Raw genomic sequence first — 20,880 nt, 5'->3', positions numbered from 1 at the left:
CAACACGCAACAACCACTTGCGGGGGGAGGCAACTGGCAACAATCATTGGCGGCGGGAGGCAACCAACACCCGCAAATTGCAGCAATAGTGAGGTGCAGCGATAGGCTATGACAATGGACGGCCACAAGCAGCCGCCAACAAGAGGGCTTGATAACAGCTAAGTCTGATTCAAATTCGATTAAATCAATTGAATTCTTAATTCTACTAAAATGAATTTTTATATAAACTTCATATTAATTCAAAATTTACATTTTATTTATAATTTTTTATATCAAATCTTGCAAACAAGTTACCTCATTTTTTCTATTTGTTTCAGCGTCCCACGACGAGCCTGACATGAATTTGGCAAAAAAACGGGCCACGTGATCAACCCCGCTGCCCGCTTTCACGATCTCATTTTTCCTCTTCTGCCCGCATATCACAACGTGACCATTGCCCTAGCGACTCGCGAAGCCAATGCTCTCATGTCGCTTCCCTGCCCGTCCCCTGCTCCTGATCCTCTCGCAAAGCCGAGTCGCCTACTGCTCTTTCTTCCACCGTCGCTTGAAGCACATTGACGAAGGCCATGACTTTGGGCGAAACCGGGAGCTATTCATCGTTACCTTCCCAGCTTGCTCTAATCCCGAATGCACCATAGAAACAGAGTTCTACAAATGCATTGAATAGATGATTTCTTCAAGGGAACAATCCTCATAATATATGTTAAAAAATCACGATTGTATGATATAAACAAAATAATTTAAAACTCTTTCAATTTTTTTTTTTTGCCCCCATTATTTTACCACTGCAACTTACAAGTTTGTGTAATATTTTACATTAAAAAAAATATAAATTGAAGAAAGTTTGATGTAGATTGGTGCTTTGATCCCTTGGCTTAAATTTGTCAAATCCTTCTATTTTGATTTGAGTTTACTTATGAGTACATCAAATCCTTAAAGATGTTATAATTTTCTTATTTTAAATGTAATTTTATTAATTTTATTTCTTTTTTTTTATAGAAATGAATTTCAAATTTTAGAAGTATAAAAAAAATAATTTTTATAGTATACTTTTAAACAGTTTTAACAAACAGTGACGTTATGATCATTTTTCCAAAAACAGCTACCCTACAATTATTTTAACATAATTGCCCCAAACAGGTAGTCAATTTCTCCTGCAGCTGCACTGTTCTGCCACGTGACTTAACGAGAAGCTGCGGCTGCACTTATCCGGATTTAATAAATCCAAATCCTTAATTTGCGACCTTCATTACTAACATCCCTAATTTTTTTTACGATAAATCAGCTAAACTTAAACATTTATACATAAAACTTAAAAAAATGCTTCGTTATAAATCCCTGCTAAATCCTGCAATTAAGAAAGGAAAAAACAATTAAATTATATAATCTTTTTTTAAATATATTAAAAAAAAGCAACAAAGTTACCAGAACCATACATATAGATTCAAACATTAATCATACTTGATCTTAACAACAAAGCGATAAAACAGGGCAAGGAAAGCAAGACCTAAAAACCCTAAACCCTACTCAATGCTGACATGGATGACATCCTTCCTCTCCTCCTGCTTCACCTTGGGCACAATAACCTTCAGCACGCCGTTCTTCATCTCCGCCCTAATAGAGTCCAGCTTGTAGGTCTCCGGCGCCAGATCAATCCTCGAGCTGTATCTCCGCTGGCTATCCTCATCCCCCTCTTCCGCCTCACCTTCTCCTTTAATCAAAAGCGTCCCCTGCTCTGCGCTCACCTTCACGTTTTCCTTCCCTAGCCCCGGCATGTCAATGCGCAAGTACAACGCATCCTTATCCTCCCTCGCGTCCCATCCCCGCCGGACGCCGCTCGCGCTTCTAGCCGATGACTGGAACGGTCCATCAAGCATCGAGTCCATCATGTTTAGCAGCTGGCTCACCGTCCGTGGGACGAATGGATCCATCACATCTATAATACAGTAAGAAGATTGAATTTACATCTCCCATCTTAACAATCATTCAATGTTCGAGCAAAGCGGAGATTATTACCTGATAAGAAGCCTGGGAAACCGTCGGCTCGTCGGCGTGAAACGGCGCCGCCGTCGGAGCGACGGCCGACCTCAAGCTCACGATCGTCCTCTGGTTCGCGGAGCTGGGCATTTGTATTGAACGAACGGGCGAAAACAGAAGCTGAGGCAGGCAGCGGACGAGCCGGCGACAATAGAAGATTTTGAAAGGCTTTCCCGAGCGTGATCGACCTCTTCGCAGCTATTAAGGCCGCCATGACGATTTATGAATTTAGAAAGATGGAGATTTGTAGTGGATGATTTCTTGAACTCACTGCTTCGTTGCCAATAATTGCAGAGGCTTCTCCTTTTATAGGGGTTTAGGGTTAATCGGCAATGGAGGTCGTCTGAAGCTTCGACAATGTATTCCCGAGGAGCATGGAAGGCTTTAGAAGGAGATCAGAGGGATGCAGGGAAAAAACAATAAGGAACGTTCGAGAGTATGCTGCAATGTTCTGGATGAGCGTAGTTTTTTTTTTATATATATAATAATTTTAGTAATGCCTATTAAATTTTAATTAATTAAAAAAAATTACATACATAGGTGTATTTACATGTCAAGGTCTCATATTTGATAGCATTTTCAGATAAATAAGTAATTCAAATATTAAAAAATATTAATTTTATTTATTAAAAAATATAAGTACTATCTATATAATTTTTCATTTTAACATTTGATGATAAAAAAAAAAATAGCAGGGATTATAAGAATTATATGTTTACATGTAAATATGAAAGTTTAGGTTGAGATATTTAAAAACATAAATAATTTGTGCTACAACAACTTGCACATAGACCCAAGCTTATTTCTTTTTCAATCATTGATTGATAATATCATGAATGTTTTAGATGGTTGAAAGGCTAAGACACTCATTTCTTGGTAGATTCTAACTTATTAAATATTTTTTTTGAGGTCTCATAAAGTATTGAGTTAGGTCTCTTTTTACCTCATAAAGTGAAGAGTTCAAGATTATACAAAGTTGGTGTTTATTATTTCTCTTGCATGATAATATTATTACTAAGAAGTTACATTATTTTTTGGAGCTTTTTTTGTAGCAGCAACAACAACAACAACAGTAACAATAACAAAGCTTTAATCCCACTACATGAGTTCGACTACATAAATCATTTTTCTCCATTGCGTCCTATTTAGTGTCATATTTTCATTTAGTTCTAATAAATTAAGATCATTTTTTATACAATAAGCCCATGTCTTCGTAGGTCTGCTTCTCTTTCTTAATATACGCCGAATCTAAAGCATCTACTCTCCTAGTAGGATCATCGAATGGTAGACATTTAATGTGACCAAACCATCTAAGTTGACTTTCTCTAAGTCGACCATACCTGCATTAGTGCACTGGATCCCATCAGAACTCCGCAGTTAAACGTGCTTGGGCGAGAGTAGTACTAGGATGGGTGACCTCCTGGGAAGTTCTCTTGTTGCACCCCTCCATTTAATGGAGTGAAGGTTGTTGAGCTGCTGGGGTGTTTTTGAGTTGGTTGTCAGGCATGCAAGCACTGACTAGTGTTTTCATAGTCTCATGGGCAAGTGACATTCTATAATTAATATTGTCATTGTTGATCTCAAGCCGATGTGTGAAAAGTGGAGGGTTGCATTAGGAAGTCGACACCCAGCATAAAACTTGTCGCAAAAAAATCATGACATGAATCTTTTTGATCATTGTGTAAGTTATAGGGTGTCCTCTTGAAGCGACATGTTGTATGACCTGAATATAGTGAAAAGTGTGCAAGGGCAGCTACACCGACTCCCAGGTATAGTGTCAAATAAGCAAGAGTTTCTACATTGCAGACGGATGCAGGTAAAGAAATTAGTCCATAAAACTAATGAAACTAAAATTAGGATATAATCTTTGAATATAGATACTCTCAAATGATAAATTAATGGAATTAGTTAATATTATGATTCATAGAAAGATTAATATCTTATGTATTCAAGAAATTAAATGTACACTAGAAAATGCTAAAGAGATTGATAAATAAGGCTTTAAACTTTGTTATTTTGTAAGAGTCGCACTAGAAAAGGTGCAGGTGTAATTATAGATAACAGTTTGAAAGATAATGTTGTAAAAATTAATAGAGTTGGTGATAGAATTATAGAGTTTAATAGAGTTGGTGATAGAATTATAGCCCTTAAGATTATTATTGATACTATGATTTTTAATTTTATAAGTGCATGAGCTCCTCAAGGAGGTCTAGATATAAGGACAAAAGTAAACTTTTGTGATGAGTTAGAAGAAATAATACAAATGATACCTCTTTAAAAAAAATTTTAATTTGAGGAGATTTAAATGGATATGCCGGTAGAGCGGCAGAAGATTTAAAAAATATTCATGATTGCTATGATTTTGGAGTGACGAATGAAGAAGGTAGAGCCATTTTAGATTTTGATTTAGCATATGATTTTGTTATTATTAATATTTTATTCAAGAAAAGAGACGAGCATCTTATTACTTATAAGAATGAATCTAATAAAACACAAATTGATTCTTTTCTTATGAGAAGAAGAGATCGTCGATATTGTAAAGATTGTAAGATCATTCTAAGTGAAGATTTAAGTACCTAACATCAATTATTTGTTCTAGATTTCAAGATGAAAATTTGTAAAATAAAGAATAATAGGACTCGTTTTCATATAATTAAATGGAGAAACCTAAAAAACACAAATAAAATTATTTTTATGAGTAAAATTAAAGATTTCAAAATTTGGGATGTTCATGAAGATGCAAATGCTATGTGGAATGAAGTAACAAACACTATTAAACCAGTAGCAAAAGATGTACTTGGAGAATCAAAAGAAAAAGTTTTTATAAATAAAAATAGTTAATAGTTAGTGGAATAATAATGTGCAAAAAAAGATAAAATATAAGATGTTATGTTATAAAAGTTGGTTTAATTGTAAAAGCTTAGAGAACTAAGAAAAATATCAAATGACTTGCAGAGAGTTTAAAAGAACAATCTGTGACGCTAAAAATTTTGTTTTTAGTGATCTATATGATAGATTAGATACTAAAGAGGGTGAAAAATATATGTATAAACTAGCAGAACAAAGAGAAAAGAAAAGTAAAGATTTGACCCAAGTACAGTGTATTAAAAGTGAAAATTAGAAAGTGTTTTTCATAGAAAAAGATATTCAACATAGGTGGGTACTATTTTGATAAAATTTTTAAGGAAGTTTCTAAAAAATACGATCGACCTTAGTGATCTTAATATCGTTAATAATAATAAAATGTTTCATTTTTACCATGACATTAGTAAACAAGAAGTTGAGAAGGCTTTAAAGAAAATAAAGAGTGAAAAGTCTGTAGGAACTTATGATATCCCAATTGAAGTGTGGAAATATTAAAGAGATTTGAAAGTTTCTTGGCTTACTAAACTCTCTACTATTATTTTAAAAGCTAAAAAGATGTTTGAAGAGTGGAAGAAAAATATTTTGGTCCCTATTTTTAAGAATAAAGGGGATGCACAAGAGTGTACAAATTATAGAGGAATTAAGTTGATGTGTCATACTTTAAAATTATAGGAGAGGGTAATTGAACATAGGTTAAGACATTATAATGATTTCTCATAATCAATTTGATTTTATGCCGAGCAGGCCTACCATGGAAGCTATACATTTATTGAGAGATATGATGGAGAAGTTCAGAGATAATAAGGAGGATCTATATTTAATTTTTATTATTTTAGAAAAAGCTTACGATAAGGTTCCAGGATATGTCCTTTGGAGCGTTCTTGAGAAGAAAGGTGTTGATAGGACTTATATTCAAGTCATTAAAGATATGTATAGTAGAGTTTATACTTGTGTTCAAACTAAAGGAGGATTAACCAAATATTTTCTTATTTTTGTTGGATTAATTTTTGTTGGATTACATCAATTTTTGTTGGATTACATCAAGGATCGGCTTTAAGGCCATATCTTTTTGCTTTAGTTATGGATGGTCTAACTGGATATTTACGGGAGGATATACCTTAGTGTATGCTTTTTGCTAATGATATCATTCTCGTGGATAAGACAAGAGAAAAAGCTCAGAAAAAAAAACTTGAATTATGGGGGTATACATTGGGGTTTAAAGACCTTCATTTGAGTAGAACTAAAACTGAATACATATAATGTAATTTTCGTAGTAGTAGCTCTAGTGACAGAAGACAGAAGTGTAAAGACAGAAGTGTAAATTTGGGTGATCAAATTATTAAACGGTGTGAACGATGTAGATATCTCGGGTCTGTTGTTCAAAGCGATGGTGACATAAATGGGGGTGTTAATAGTAGAATTCAAGTTGGTTGGTTGAAATAGAGGAATGTTTCGGGTCTTTTGTGTGATAGAAAAATACCTCTTAGACTGAAAGGAAAATTTTATAAGAGGGTGGTGAGACCTGCAATACTTTATGGTGCTGAATGTTGGCTTCTAAAAGAGAAGCATAATATTATGTTAAGTGTTGCCGAGATGAGAATGATTAGGTGGATGAGTGACTTTACACTTAGAGACAAAATGTGAAATGAATATATCCGGGATACGGTTGGTATAGCTCTAGTGACGAACAAAATTAGAGAGAGTCTTCATAGATGGTTTGGTCACATTAAACATCAATCATCTGATGATCCGATTAGAAAAGTATATATTTTAGATTTGACTATGTTAATAAAGGCAGAGGTAGACCTAGTAATACTTGGGTTTATTGTGTAAGAAATGGTCTTAATTTATTAGAACTAAATGAAAATATGACACTAAATAAGACACAATGGAGAAAAAGGATTCATGTAGCTGACCCTACATAGTGGGATTAAGGCTTTGTTGTTGTTGTACTAAAGCTACACAAACCCTATCACAAATATATTCATTTCGCATTTTGTCTCCAGATGTAAAGCCACTCATCCACCTAATCATTCTCATCTTGGAAACACTATTTGTAAATGGGAATTTAATTTGAGCATGGATTATGCTCATGCCATATAGTTGGGATGATTAATCAAACTAAAATTGTTAATGGAAATGATGTGGTTTCCAAATGGTTTTGATGTAACAATGTGTCTTTTATGAATTTTAAATGCATGTTTGGTACTTTCTTTTGGAAAAAAATTGTTTTTCGAATTAAGTGTGTGTTTGAGGCACCTACAGCTTATTAATAAGCTGCTGATAATCAACTTTCGCAGAAAAGCTATTGCGTAGCAGCTGATCTAGATAATCTGATTGGCTATTTCACTTGTACTGTTGAAAAACAGTTGTTTGCAACTATTTCTGCATAAATGATTATTCTGCCCCTGTGCAGTAATGTTGTTTGCAATAGAACCGTCATAACAATATATTGATAACATTATAAAAAATAAAATATTCACCTTACTTAATAATGAATATCATGATTATTACAATAAATAAAAAAATTAAAATAATATTTAATATTATGATAATATTAAATTTAAAGTGGAGACAACGTATGTTAGCAGCTATGCCGTCCTCCAGGGATAGTCTGCACCCCTGGTCACACTCGACGGTTGATTCTTCGAGCCTATTTGCTCACCAGAAGAAGTCACATTCTACGTGATTCGCCGCGAGCACCTATAAAACTGTCACCCGTAGGTATGTGATTGATATGACGCCAGCAAGGATGTCTGAAGTATGCAGTAACATAGTATTCGTCGAGAAATCATTGAAATCCTGGAACTCATCTTTCGTGAATGCTTCAAAAGACAATCCATCATTCATTAACAGTATCAATTACAGTTTTATGCAGATATGAGGTCTCAGAGAACTCAGTGTACCAACCAACGAAAAAATATATTTGCATTCATATCACCCAATTCATATGTATTTATATTTCTAATGTATAAATTATAGTTTTTATGGATACAAGTTTTCATGCCTAAATAATATGGCAAGTGTTGAAAATTTAAATTAGGCTTTAGATTTGTAAGTACATGAAATTATGGTAAGTATCTGAATCTTCCCTTAAAAAAAAAAAATGAAGTTAGAATTTGAAGCGGCGCAATTTGTGAGCTCGAGGTTCGGATAAGAAGGATGAAATGGGTTTCCTCTGATTTTCGATTTGCCCGTGTCACCCACTTCGACATTACACAGAGTCCCCCCACCAAAAACCCTAGCTCCATTTATGCTTGTCGTCCTCGATCCCATGAACACCCCCGCGTCCCCTTCCTGCAAAATCCAGTGCTATAATTACAACTGAAGAACACCTCGTAAATCTGCTACAGTAATGTCAGCCTCATCCACAGCTTTTCCTCCTCATAGTTCATTAACAAAGCAGAAAACCCGGCGATTTGCATCAATAATCTCGAACAGAAGCCGTCCCGAAAGTCCTCTTTTTGGTTATCTGCCTGCTTTCCCTTGTACCGTGCACCCTTATCGGCGATTGTTGTTATACCAGAGCAAGCCTATCTTTTCGAGAAAATCAGCTCGGCGGTGGATTGGGGCTCTCTTTTCAGGTAATGGAATAGATTTTAGATTATTAAAGTCATGGGAGTGAGGAATTTGACCCGAAGTTTCGAATTTTCAGACGAAGCTATTGGTGATGTGCATCACAGGGATCAAGGCGAACTGAGCTTGGATGCATTCCTCTCAGCTGCTGAAATTCTTTGCATTCTGCCGCCTTCCATTTTTTCGATAAGCTGCTTGCTTGGTTTGGTGATTCCTGGCGCTTCTAAGCTGTTTCAAATTTCGCTTGGAAACCAGTTTTTTGTGTGGCAGTTTTTTTTCTTGGTTTCTGCGGTGGCGATTGGGGGGTTGCTTCGCAGAAGGCAGTGGCGGAGGATTTGTGGGGAGAATCAGAGAGCTTCTGGCGTTGATTTGATTGCGAGGATTGAGAAGGTGGAGCAGGATATGAAGAGCTCGGCCACAATTAGTCGAGTGTTGTCTAAGCAGCTTGAGAAGCTTAGCATTAGGTTTAGGGTAACAAAGAAGGCTCTGAAAGACCCCATTGCTGAGGTAAACCTTCTGTGCAGATTTTCATTCTGTTTTGTTTTCTTCCCCGTGCCTAAATTGTACTTGATTTCCTATTGTAATCACTTTTGAAGCATGGAATCCCTAATTGTTAGGTAGTTCTATCAAATTAGTGGCACATCTTGTACAAAATTTTGTAGGTTTTGATACGTATGTAGACTTCAATATTATTTTAACCTAAAAAGTGTGGTTTTGGTATTGAGGAAACGCTTATGCTGCAGATTGTGTGGGTTTTTCTGGACATTTTGATTGAACAAGAATTCTTTTTTGCAGACAGCAGCATTAGCAAAGAAAAACTCCGAAGTGACCCGTGCCCTGGCGATCCAAGAGGACACTCTTGAGAAGGAGCTTGTTGAGATTCAGAGAGTCTTGTTGGCAATGCAGGTAAAGCTGATACAGTCTTTCAATCTTTGGTCTTTCTCCTAGTGTGACAATACCTGTTACAGTTGGACTTTCTCCTAAAAAATGCTATCAAGACAAATGTGTTATATTGATAAAATAACTTTGATAGGATGACTTGGCTAATTTGAATTTCAGCAGTCTTATCCTTTAGACATAAAGAACGATTTGAGCTTGATGCTGGTTTATTTTTTTAATGTTTTATGCAACATTTTGACAACTGCACTTTAAGGTTCAAAAGTTGAACATTGGTTTTACCCGGGGTTGAATTGGTTAATATAATAAATATTTAATTATTTAAATATAATTTAAAATAATGTGACCATAATATAATATGTATGCTATATTTATTTAAAATAAAAAATATAATATAAATATGTAAATATAAGTTTATAATATGTTATACGAATTCTTGCAGCCCAATTCTTACAGTCTAGTCTAATTCCTATAGTCTAATTCTTCATTTCTATAGTTATTTGTTAACCTCATTTTTTAGCAAGGTCTTTCTCTCTCTCTAGAATTTAGGGTTTTAGCCTTAGGATTTTCTAGTGGCTTTGCCTATAGGATTAGTGTTGAGACCTATACCAAATAGAAATTGAACTATTTCTTGACTCATTCTAGTTTCAAATATTTGACCTTAAATCCTCAACCTCTGTTGAGTTGATGGAGGCCAATACATTGAAGCTTAAGTTGAGTTTTTATAGGTCTGATATGCCCTAAGCAACCCTTTGACTTTAGAGACTTAGGTGATGCATTCCCTTTAGTTCAATATTTCGTTGGACTCAAGAGAGGGACAAAGCAGAATCCCTCTGCGCTGTTGGAAACTCACCAACGAAATTCAAAAGAACTCATGAAGTAGTAGCAATAGTCAATGCCCCCATCTATTTTTCTTACTCCATTTAAATAATAGAAACATATTACAAACCTCCCATCCCAACTGGGAAGGTAATAACCTATAAAATTACTTTTAAGGAAAGCAAATAAAGGAAAACATAACATGAAAAGGAAAAACTTTAATTAACTTCTAAAACGGGAGCCTTTAATTGAGCTTCTTAATTCAAATTCAAAATTTGAATTTTGAATTTTGAATTTGAATTTGAAACTTTAATTAGGATTTATTGCCCTTCCTGATTTGTCTCGGTTTCCAATTCCTCCTCCATAATTTGAAACTTTAATTTAAATTTTTAATTTGAAATTAGGATTTATTGTCCTTCCTGATTTGTCTGGGTTTCCAAATCCTCATCCATAATTTTCTCTGGATTTGCATCAATTGCTGACGCTTCTGAAGAACTTGACTCCGACAAGTTATGTTGACGGTTAGTAGCAAAGAGATGTGGATTTAAACGTTGGAGCTCAGATACTTGTAACCAAACAGAGTCAGAATTTGGACGATTTTTCCATTGGACTAAGAACTTGAAATATCCTTCCCGACGAGTCGAAACAAATTGATGGTCTAGAATGACAACAATCTCATCTCGTGGTATTGTATTTTCTGGCATTCGCATGATCGATGATTCGTTTCGAGCTGGTAGTGCAGAAAAGTCACGGTCATCTCCTTTGAATGCAGTAAGGTCTTCAATGTTAAACACTAGGCTAATGCCGAAGTTAGAGGGTAGCTCAATAACATAGGCATTAGTTTCTAATTTCTTGATAACTTTAAAAGGGTCTGTTCGGCGGGCATGATGCTTGGTAAAACTCCCCGGAAGAAAACTTTCCGGCTTTAACCGAATAAGGACCAAATCCCTTTTGTTAAATTGACGATCCTTACATTTTGAGGACGCTGCATAGGAATTTGTGTGGAACGTAAGGCGCCGCTTGCATTCTTCGTGAATAGTTTGCATATAACTAGAAAAATCCACTGCAACCTCACGTTGCCCGGGCGGCAACGGTAATGAGTTGATATCTAGTGGAGTGTTGGGTCGAAAACCATAAACCACTTCGAATGGAGCACAACCTATTGATCTATTAACAGGGTTATTGAAGGCAAACTCTGCATGAGGAAGTATCATATCCCAGCTGGTAACGCGATCCGCAACAAGACAGCGTAGTAAGTTCCCTAAACTTCTGTTGGTCACTTCAGTTTGACCATCAGTTTGGGGGTGAAATGCACTTGAAAATATCAACTTGGTTCCCATTTTTGCCCACAGAGCCTTCCAAAAATAGCTTACAAATTTGACATCTCTATCGGGCATTATGGAGGATGGGACACAATGTAAACGAACAACCTCTTTCATGAATATTGCTGCAACTTTGGATGCATCAAATGTTTTGTGGTATGGAATAAAATGAGACATCTTAGAGAAGCGATCTATCACCACCATGATTGAGTCGTGTTGCGGAAGAGTCTTGGGCAACCCAAGAACAAAGTCCATACTTATGTGTTGCCATAGTTTGTCTGGAATGGGAAGTGGTGTGTAGAGTCCAGGCTGCTGCTTGGTCCATTTGTTGAGTTGGCAAACTCGACATTGGTTAATCACGATGTTCACATCTCTGCTTAGTCGAGGCCAATAGAAACGATTAACCACAATAGCATAGGTTTTATCATACCCGAAATGCCCCGCCAAACCCCCACCATGGATCGGAAATTAGAAACTCTCGCATTGACTTGCGCGGAATGCAGAGGCGAGACTTGAAGAATAAGAAGTCCTCCCGCAACATGTAGTCATTACCCGATGGCCGGTTGTGCTTGAGATCATTCCATACCTTGCTGAAATCTTCGTCATCGGCATCGGCATCAGCATATTCGATTTTGAGACTGTTGAATTCTGTAGTATTGATGGTAGATAAATGTAACATATGAGGCCTTCTGGTCAAGGTGTCTGCCACCTTGTTCTCCGCCCCCGACTTATGCTTAATAAGAAATTCAAATTGTTGTAGGTAATCCATCCAACGTGCATGTCTTGCATTCATTTTGCTTTGAGAATTTAAGTGCTTGAAGGAGTCGTGATCGGTATAAAGAATGAATTCCTTATGGATTAAATAAGGCCGCCAGTGCTTCAATGTTTGAATTAATGTATAAAATTTCATATCATAAACTGAGTAATGTCTGCGAGTCTCGTTGAGTTTTTCACTGAAAAAGGCAATGAGATGACCTTCTTGACTCAGAACACCTCTGATTCCCACATGCGAAGCATCACACGCCACCTTTAAAATTTTAGAGAAATCTGGCAATTTGAGTACCAGTGCTTGTCCCATTTTTTTAATCTCATTGAAAGCTTTTGTTGCCGCAGCACCCCACAGAAAATTTTTTTCTTTCAAGTACTTAGTGATTGGGGCCATTATGGTGCTGAAATTGCAAATAAATCGTTGGTAGAAGGTGGCAAAACTATAGAAGCTTATGACTTCAGAGAAATTCCGGGGTGTTGGCCATGCCTGGACAGCGTGCACCTTTACGGGATCGGCCTCAACTCTCTGGTTTGAGATGATAAAACTGAGGAACTTGGCACTTGTCTTCATAAACGAACACTTCTCCCTATTAATAAAGAGTTGTTCCGCCTTCAAGACCTTTAGTACATGTTTGATGTGGCTCAAATGTTCCTGCACGCTTCGACTGAAAATTAATATATCATCAAAGTATACTACAACAAATTTACCCAAAAAAGGCTTGAGGATTTGCGTCATGACCCACATGAACTTGTTGGGAGCGTTCGTTAATCTGAAAGACATAACTAACCATTCAAACAACCCATCTTTTGACTTGAAGGTCGTCTTCCATTCATTCCCTGGTCGAATCCAAATTTGGTGATAGCCACTCCGCAGATCTAACTTTGTGAAAACAGAAGAGCCACTTAGCGAGTCTAACATGTCGTCGAGCCGTGGGATGGGAAATCAATATTTCATGGTTAGTTTGTTGATTGCGCGGCTATCTACACACATCCTCCAACTACCATCTTTCTTCGGTGTTAACAAAACTGGAACAACACAGGAACTAAGGCTTTCTCGAATAAACCCTTTGCCTAGCAAGTGCTGAATTTGTCGGCTAACTCTTCGTTTTCCGTCGGACTCATCCGATAGTGTGGGACGTTGGGCAAAGTTGAACCGGGGATCAAGTCAATAGCATGTTGGACTTCCCGAAGGGGAGGGAGTTGATTCGGTATTTCATCTGGCATGATTTCCTGGAATACTTCCAGCAATGCTAAGAGCTCCGGTGGAATGTGATCGTCCCCTTGCGTCGCCTCAGGTGTAACTATCATAAGCACCATCTGGTGGTCATGCATAGTGTGAGTGAATGAGTGCATCGCCAGAACTGGGCACGCTTCTCAAATTCCGTAACCTGCAAGGGATCTAAAACAAACTTTTTACCTTTAAAATCAAAGGAGTAAGTGTTAGCGTACCCGTCATAAATAACTTTCCGATCGAAGAGCCTAGGTCGCCCCAATAACAGGTGGCAAACAGTCATAGGAATTACATCGCACCGTGCTTCATCTGCGTATGTTTTCCCCAACAAGAAGTTAATCAAACAACGTCGCTTCACAAGAACAAAATTAGTTTCATTAACCTAACTAATCCGATAGGGAGCGGGGTGTTTTTCTGTCTTTAATTTCAGTCGTTCTACGGCGGTTTCAGAAATCACATTCATGGCACTCTCATTGTCAATAATTACGTTCAACGCTCGACCGTTATGCTCTAGTCGTGTATGAAAAATATTGGTGCGCTGCCACTCAGGGATGGTTTGAAGTTCTTTTTTTGATCCCGTCAATACTCTCTTGATTACGCAGCTGGGTAACTCGGACGTGCTCAAATGTTCTTCACTGTGAATATCCTCATCGAGATGTCCTCCGTGTCTTCTCCCACCTCCACCTCCAGTAGCTCCTTCTCGCAAATAAAGACTAATTTCTTGTCTCTTGTCGGACATACGACGGCATAGTGTCCGAAGCCTTTACACTTATAACATTGGGGTCCGTCGCTGGTAACCTTTGTTTTTCCCTTTAAGTCTCCACTTTCCACGACTCTTAAGTGATCTTTCGGAGCTGATGCTCTTTGGGAAGGAGTTGGAGTAACATGTTCTTGTCTTACGTCTGTCGCCGTCACTTTCCTCATCACCGTAGAACCTAGTTGTTTCTCAATACGGAGAGCCAACTGGTACGCCTCCTCAACGTTGATTAAGTGAGCAGTCCACATCTCTCTACGTAGCTCACTCTGCAAACCGGTGCGGTATCGAGCCAAAGTTTATTGTTCGGTTTCAACGATTTTGCTGCGGACAGTCAACTCGTGGAAGCGGTTATTGAATTGATCCACACTCAACGACCCCTGCCTGAGCTGCAACATTTCCTCGAACATCATTTGCTCATAATCAATGGGCAAATATTTTTCCTTGAGCCTTTCCTTCATTTCTTCCCAATTGGAGACCGTTGGACGCCGCGTACGTCGTAACTGTTCTTCCACACTTCCCCACCATGCTCGCGCATGCCCCTTCAATTTCATCCGGACGTACCGAACCCTCCTATTCTCTGAGACGGAAAACCAATCGAAATAATCCTCGATTGCTGTTAACCAATCCTCAAGGGTTCCAGCTTCCCGTAAAAATCTGGCACATCAATCTTCATTCTCTTGGTGAGTTCGTCTAGAGGTTGATAATCTAGACTACGTTCGTCTTGTCCTCTCCGGAAACTCCGCTCGTGGCGTCGCACTTGCAATTCGCGGTTCTCCAGCTCCTGAGATTCATTATCGTCCTCTATGTCCTCCGCGTGTCCGTCGCTGTCGTCCTTTTTTTTCCCACGAGTTGCTTCTTGCCCTCGTTGATTACTAGGGCCATACTTTGTTTGCGCATAGCGTTCCTCCATAACATCAAGCCGATGAGTGAGTTGCTCTAAAGCGGTGGTGAGTTGGTGGATTTGGCGCTGTAGTTGGGGTTGATCTGTGTGATAATTGATTGGTTTTTGGTCGTTTGGGTGCGAGTTGTTCGCCATGGCATATGAGCTACTATTGCGAGTTACAGACATGAGATGACGACTTCGTAGTGAGGGAACTTTGATCGTCTCTGATACCAAATTGATGTCTTTCCTTAAGTTCAATATCTCGTTGGACTCAAGAGAGAGTCAAAGCATAATCCTTCTGCGATGTTGGAAACTCACCAACGAAATTCAAAAGAATTCATGAAGTAGTAGCAATAGTCAATGCCCCCATCTTTTTTTCTTACTCCATTTAAATAATATAAACATATTACAAACCTCCCATCTCAACTGAGAAAGTAATAACCTGTAAAATTACTTTTAAGAAAGCAAATAAAGGAAAACATAACATGAAAAGAAAAACTTTAATTAACTTCTAAAACGGGAGCCTTTAATTGAGCTTCTTAATTCAAATTCAAAATTTGAATTTTGAATTTGAAACTTTAATTAGGATTTATTGTCCTTCCTGATTTGTCTCGGTTTCCAATTTCTCCTCCATAATTTGAAACTTTAATTTGAATTTTGAATTTTAAAAATAGGATTTATTGCCCTTCATGATTTGTCTGAGTTTCCAAATCCTCCATAATTTCCTCTGGATTTGCATCATTAGGTTTTCTTGTTGGTCTTTCTATGGAGCACCTCCCTCACTCTCACTACTTTTGTATAATTTCTTTTAGTTTTTGGAGAGCTAATTTGATATGAAGTACACCTTGAGCTAAAAAAGGAGGCTTATCCCTTAATTAAATAATTGAAATAATAAAATCATCAAAAATTCAAATTTTTTTCAATAATAAAAATAAAATTCAATTAAAATCAACATGATTGAAAATTTTATAATCCATAAACAAAATTTTCAAGATTTTTAAAATTAATTTTTCAAAATAAATCAGTAAATCGAAGATAAAAAAATAAAAAAATTGAAACGTACAAAAATATTTCAAAATTAAATAAAATTATTAAAATATAAAAATAAGACAATGAAAATAAGATTTTAAAAATTGAATAAATCAATAAAAACTTGAAAATAATTCAATAATTAATTTTATTGATACATTTTAATAAAATAAATAATAATAAAAATGAAAATTGTAAAAGAAAATTTTTAAAATAAAATTCATCATTTTCTCAAACCATTTAAAAATTCATTAATTCACTTTAGTTTTAAATATAATTTAAAAAAATACAAAAAATTCATAAAACACTGATAAAAGCATCCAAAAAGACTACATGTATTTTTCTGAAATTCAAAACATAATAATTTTCAAATAAAAAAAGAGAGCAAAAAATGCACCCACACACACACCCTTCCACATAGTAGACATTTCCAAATTTCACCGAATTTTTTGGCTTTCTATTTTCTCTTCTTTCAAACCTAATCTCACCCATTTGTGGTTTTAAAAGCTACTTGCCAACTCATCGCTTTTGAAGCTATCTTGGAGGCAACTTTTGGAGCCATCTATAGGCCATTATTTTTAAACTTTTGGCTCCATTTCAAGTCATATGTTTTGCTGAAACTTTCAAGCCACTTAAGGTTTTCCTCCAAGCCACATTTGAAGGCTAATCCAAATTATTTTAAACCACATTTAAGCCTCTTTAAAGCCTTCGTTTAAGAAGCTTCCAACCTCCCACCGCATGGCACTCTCCTATTGGTTGATTTGAAACAATCTTAGGTTGATTTGAAACAATCCTAACTGATTTTTAACCTCCCCAACAGCCCAAAGAGAGCTCAATCCAAGCCTAATCCATTCTTGAAGCTTCCATGGCAAACTAACCCAACCCAAATCCATATGGCGCCCTCCTAGTGGAAGTCCACCAAGTTTGCCCCTCTTATATGGCACCTCCCAATTGGTTTCAAGAATTGACCATGCCAAGTCACGAATCCATGGCATATCAAGTGGACCAATCATTGGGCTAGTTCAACTCCTTGGCCAAACCTATAAATACCCCATTATTTCAGACCAAACTATGAACAATCTCAATTCCATACTGAAACTCTACTAATCTGGTTTCTGAAATCTCCTTAGTTCCCTAGAATTCACACACAATCATTTTTCATCATTTCCATAGCTTAAACCACCATGCCACCATAGACATAGCCTTAGCCAAAAACAGGACAGCCAAATCTTACTGTGCTTTGCTCGTTTCTCATTATCAATTGATCAACAACTTTTCTTGAATAAAAAAATTGCATTATGAATCATCTGCCCTTTGAATTAACCCCTCTAAACTAGAATTCGATCAAGGACTCGCCAGTGCTGATTTAATTCGTTTGAAGACCCAACGATAAGTGCAATTGCTGTTTGGAGAGGAGCTCGATTGGATCACCTTGAAGTTATTCAAACTATTGGATCAAGAAATAATCTTCCAGATTGAGGTATGTGAACTTTAACCTAGCTTTATCGTTGGTTTTAGAGGCTTGTGAATAAATAGTGATTTTCATTGTTTAGATTTGGTGTGGGCGCCTAAGCGCCCAGATCTGAATAAATAGCCATTTTCATTGTTTTTACTCATTTCTCTGTTGGATTTCCGTGTTTTTTTTCCTTCTTCCTTTTTCCGATAGCTCTAGGATCTTGAAAGCTTTAGTTATTGTCTGAAAAACATGGAGGAAGAGATGGATCTGGTGATCCTTGGGTAAGCATTGCTGCCTTAAGCCCTTTTCTTCTAGTTTTTACCGTGGATTTTGAGTTTTATCCGGAAGAATAGGATTTTTCTTTGGGTCTTACTCTCAATACCCCCAAGTTGTTTTCATTTTGATCCTTTGAACTCCTTGGTTTCTCCGTTGTTTTTGGGTTTTACATACTTTCATTTCATATGGCACCGAAAACTAAGGACGGAAAGGCAAAAACTTCTTATGATTGTAAGAAATTTGTTTGTGTTAAAAGCTGAAGAACGATACAACGAATTTCTTGTATCTAGGAAGTTTGTTCCGAAGCGGGGTTTCCTCCAACCTGGTGGGAAGGTTGAAAGGTGGTTATTGATGGTAGAGATAGGCAGAATTTTTGTTTCAAAACTAGTATTGCATTGAATTTTGTGGCTCGACAATTCTTTGCAAATCTGAAGGAATCCTTCAAAGACTTGGTCTATGTTAGGGGAAAGGAAGTAGATGTGTCCTCCGAACATATCAATAAATTGTACACCGTCCTTGACCAGCTTGATGATTACTATTCTAATTTCAGGTCTACTGACTAGGAATTAGAGAAATCATAAACATTTTATTGATGGGAGGGGTGAGTGGAAAGTGAGAGAGGGTAGAAAGATTAATTTCCCTTCTGTTGTGTTGACTGCCGAGTCAAAAGCTTGGCATTGCTTCATATCAGCTAATCTTTTATCCTCAACCAATCTGAGTGAAGTGACCCGTGAGCGAGCCATCCTTAACTATTGTATTAAAAAAGGGTAAGACTTGATGTGGGGACAATTATATGTTGAAGGGTGGGCCTACCATTGGGTTGGGGCATCCATCGACTATTTTTTGCATTGTGCTTGAAGGCGAGAGTTGAGTGTGAAAGCTTGGAGGAGCAATTGCCTCCTATTAAGAAAATCACTAAGAAGAACATTGGGGTGTATAGTAGGACTTCTTCGTTGTGCGAGCGAGGCGAGAGTTCTGCACGTCCCTCTTCCTCTTCGTAGCCTCGACCTTTTGCTTCCATTCCTTCCATCTCTGAGCGTCTTGATACTCTTGCGGAGGACAACATTTGTCAACCGATAGAGGAGGATTCTGATGATGAGGAGGATTGATTTTGCTCTTGTCACTTTGCTTGATTGGTCTGTTTATTGTAGTTCTCTTTTTTTTTGTTTTGTGGTATAGAAACTCTGAGGTGTTTATTTGTATTGGCCGTTATTTTTATTGCTTTGTGAATATTTGAAGTTATTGTTGTAATTAATCTAGTAAAACCCTGTTGTGATTGTCACTACAGGAATAGTTCAGATTTTCGTCAGCCATATCATACGTAAATCAGACGCTAATCCGACGATATCTTTGGTTTATCGTCTTATTTGCATTCAATTTACATCTAATTTTTTTCATGGGTAGAATAGGCGTTGGTAATGTAAGTTTCATTTGGTTTGTGTGGTAATTATTCGACGTAATTAATTTGTGTCTTAGTTGCGTCAAATTAGAGTCAATTTATGTTGAGGCTATGCGCGCGTCCTAATTTAGTATTGAAAAATCAAACATTAAGGCTAGCTTTGGATTAATCTCAGATTAGTGTTGAAAAAAAAAACTGTGAAAAATAATTGTCGTTTAACTGTCGGATTATTTCACGTAAAATGGACGCAAATCAAACGTAAACCTATTCAATAGAAAAAAAAATCTTAATTATATTTTCACAACCTGCACACAAAATGTAATCCATATCGCACCAACCACAAATAAACAATATTAACACAAATTATAGCCCAAATAGATATCAATCATGTAAATTCATAAAATGTAATAAAAAGTCCCAAATGAAAACAATAAATTTAACCAAAAAAATTCACATTTAATGTTCAAAGCAATACTGGAAAAAGAAAAGCATAGAAAGTGAATCCTAATCATCATCCCGCCCTTCCTCCTCTACGGATGTAATTGGTTGTTTGCCTAGGCTATCAACTAAAGTCTCCTTCATGCACGCTATAGAGTCCTCGACCCTTTGTTGGCATTCAAGCATTTGTTTGCGCAACTGGCGGAGCTTCTCTCTCATTGCATCGACCTGCTTGACTTATCTTCCTAATCTGGCTAAAAGGAGCTCTGGAACTCAGTACTGCTCAACTCCTTGGTTTGTGTAACGCATACGATTGGTTATTGTCACATATTTACATAAATATTGAATTCTTAAATATTTAAAGTAAACTTACCAGTCTCCTGTAGTGCTTTGTGTGAACCTCCAATATAAAGCACAACTTTCATGGTCTCTTCTGTCCCCTGTTTCACCTGGTTCGTCTGCCCTTTCCTCTCATAAGCAAGAGAGACCCAAGCTATAGTCAACTGACCCCAGAGCTCCTCGCCGATCCAGGTAGGTCGTTCCCTTTTTCGACGGACAGTGGTGAACATGTCACCAAGTGTTGACCTCATTTTTAGTGAGGTCTAGTCTTCCTCTTAGGGTTTAGGATCTAGCCTTAGGGATCTCCCTTTGACTATCTTAGAACCTTAGAAGTGGTGCTCGCCTCATTGTAATTTGACCTCTTTCCGTCCTCTTTTGTGGTTCCAAGTGTGTGGTATCGACTTCTAGCATTTAGAAGGGTGAAACCAACATGAGGAAACCCAAAAGGGATCCCTATAGGACCTTTTTGAGCCTTAGGGTGGCCTTCTGCACAATTCGCACTCCCGCGCGCACAAACTTCGCAATTCGGAGAGCCAACACGTCCGATCGCCATAATTCACATCGCTTGCACTGTTACCCGTCGAAGACTCGAATGAAATTTTTGAAACAATCGATCGCGGGTCAATATTTTTGTGAAATTTGAATTTCGACGCGTTTTTGACCCGATCGTCGACGACGTCGTCCGAGCGACCCCGGATGACGAAACGGACTGCGCCAACGCGTCCGGAACGTCAATTTTGCCTAGGGAGGACACCTATTTTGTCGCATCGTCGTGCGCGGGTAAAATG

The 20,880-nt window shown here is 37.3% G+C and overlaps 2 protein-coding genes across 4 annotated transcripts in view; one reads left to right on the top strand and one right to left on the bottom strand.

Annotated features, from left to right (window-relative positions):
• Positions 1-1,429: 1,429 nt before the first annotated feature.
• On the bottom strand, positions 1,430-2,420 carry LOC110021441 (small heat shock protein, chloroplastic-like). Its single transcript, XM_020719924.1, has 2 exons — positions 2,017-2,420; positions 1,430-1,936 (listed from the first exon to the last, which is right to left on the bottom strand). Exons 1-2 carry the CDS (start codon positions 2,249-2,251, stop codon positions 1,524-1,526), a joined length of 648 nt encoding a protein of 215 aa, XP_020575583.1. The 5' UTR covers positions 2,252-2,420; the 3' UTR covers positions 1,430-1,523.
• Positions 2,421-8,008: 5,588 nt separating this feature from the next.
• LOC110021384 overlaps positions 8,009-20,880 on the top strand; it is a 30,068-nt gene continuing 17,196 nt past the window's right edge. For all 3 annotated transcript variants that reach the window (XR_002293649.1, XR_002293648.1, XM_020719867.1), the window contains exons 1-3: positions 8,009-8,486; positions 8,558-8,985; positions 9,274-9,384. Coding sequence is in view for 1 of the 3 variants with exons in the window: in XM_020719867.1 (XP_020575526.1) it covers positions 8,258-8,486; positions 8,558-8,985; positions 9,274-9,384 (768 nt within the window). In the remaining 2 variants the exon portion in view is untranslated. The remainder of the gene's footprint in view (positions 8,487-8,557; positions 8,986-9,273; positions 9,385-20,880) is intronic.

This window comes from Phalaenopsis equestris, unplaced genomic scaffold (genome assembly GCF_001263595.1).
Source record: "Phalaenopsis equestris unplaced genomic scaffold, ASM126359v1 Scaffold000134, whole genome shotgun sequence".
NCBI lineage: Eukaryota > Viridiplantae > Streptophyta > Magnoliopsida > Asparagales > Orchidaceae > Phalaenopsis > Phalaenopsis equestris.
The sequence above is the reverse complement of the archived record's forward strand: the minus strand, read 5'-3'. Positions and strand labels throughout refer to the sequence as shown.

Coding starts and splice junctions, on each gene's coding strand:
- LOC110021441 (XM_020719924.1), bottom strand. CDS start 2,251: ATGGCGGCCTTAATAGCTGCGAAGAGGTCGATCACGCTCGGGAAAGCC. Junction 1,937..2,016: donor TTTCCCAGGCTTCTTATCAG/GTAATAATCTCC, acceptor ACTGTATTATAG/ATGTGATGGATCCATTCGTC.